The sequence below is a fragment of the Austrofundulus limnaeus genome, unplaced genomic scaffold, assembly GCF_001266775.1.
Source record: "Austrofundulus limnaeus strain Quisiro unplaced genomic scaffold, Austrofundulus_limnaeus-1.0 Scaffold137, whole genome shotgun sequence".
In the NCBI taxonomy this organism is placed as follows: Eukaryota; Metazoa; Chordata; class Actinopteri; order Cyprinodontiformes; family Rivulidae; genus Austrofundulus; species Austrofundulus limnaeus.
Genome location: NW_013952539.1, coordinates 1,282,667 through 1,283,889, shown reverse-complemented (window position 1 = coordinate 1,283,889; position 1,223 = coordinate 1,282,667). Strand labels below are relative to the sequence as shown.

The 1,223-nt window shown below is 43.3% G+C and overlaps 1 protein-coding gene across 2 annotated transcripts in view; it reads left to right on the top strand.

Annotated features, from left to right (window-relative positions):
- Nucleotides 1-1,223, top strand: part of LOC106522804 (paired box protein Pax-7) — a gene marked incomplete at its 3' end in the record, with an annotated part of 9,717 nt that overhangs the window by 2,196 nt on the left and 6,298 nt on the right. The window contains 1 exon segment of one of the 2 annotated variants that reach the window (XM_014015980.1): nt 283-409. In XM_014015980.1, the coding sequence (XP_013871434.1) occupies nt 283-409 (127 nt within the window). 2 annotated transcript variants of the gene reach the window in all.

The window sequence follows — 1,223 nt, the reverse complement described above, 5'->3', positions numbered from 1 at the left end:
ATCCATCCATCCATCCATCCATCCATCCATCCATCCATCCATCCATCCATCCATCCATCCATCCATCCATCCATCATCTACCACTTGTTCCAGAGATGGGTCATGGGGCAGCAGTTTGAGCAGACAGGCCCACACCAGCCTCCTCTTAACCCTAGCTCTTAACCTCTCTTTCAGACAGAAAACATTTAAAGGGTTAAATTTGACCAGAAGTTTGTGATCATTCACAGCAGCCTCCTGCAGCTGCCAGCAGACAGAACTAAAGTCCAGTTGTCCCTGCAGCAGGTTCCCACTCTGGACGTGGAGAAGAAGATCGAGGAGTTGAAACAGAACAATCCGGGAATGTTCAGCTGGGAGATCCGAGACAAACTCCTGAGAGATGGACTGTGTGACTCCAGAACCGTCCCATCAGGTCAGTGCTGCCGCACCATGCTCTCAGATACAAATACAAACAAACAAACAAACAAACAAACAAACAAACAAACAAACAAACAAACAAACAAACAAACAAACAAACAATAACTGGACTTCTGTTCTATGTTGAAGATGTTTAATGCAGATTATTCTCCCTCCCCTCGTCCTGATGGCTGTTAGAGTCTTGTAGTGTCTGAGGAGAGGAACATTCCTGCACTGACCTGCAGACACACAGCTCAGTTTGTTTGGTTGTTGTGTCTTTATGGACCAGTGTCTGTCTGAGAGTCCTGTTAGGTTTGAAATGCATGGAGCTGTGCTGTTTAAAAACATCTCTAAGTTTCTCATCTGTTTCAGTGACTTATGGTTTTACATTTGTTCCTCTCCCTGTTTTGGTCTGTGCATGGTGACTAGATTTTCTTGCTGACTTTACGAAAACCCCTTCATGATATCCACAGGTTTGGAAAGATTTTTGATGTGATTCTACTCTTATTTTTCATTCTCTATTGGGACGTGTTCAGCTCAGTGGTGTAGGGTTGTAATAACAGAAAGTTTGTGTTCCAGTGGTGAGAGTCAACCAGGAATGATGGTTTCCTGTAAACTTTGATGATGACACTTCCTTCTCTTACCATGTATACCAAACAGTCCAGAAGAGACAGCTTGTTGTATTTAGCATCCTCTCTTGCATTTTCTGTTCACGATACATATATATGAATGGACATAATATTAGGGGTGTCCCGATACCAGTTTTTTCAAGACTGAGTACAAATACGAGTACTTGAGTTTGGGTACTCGCCGATACCGATACCGATACC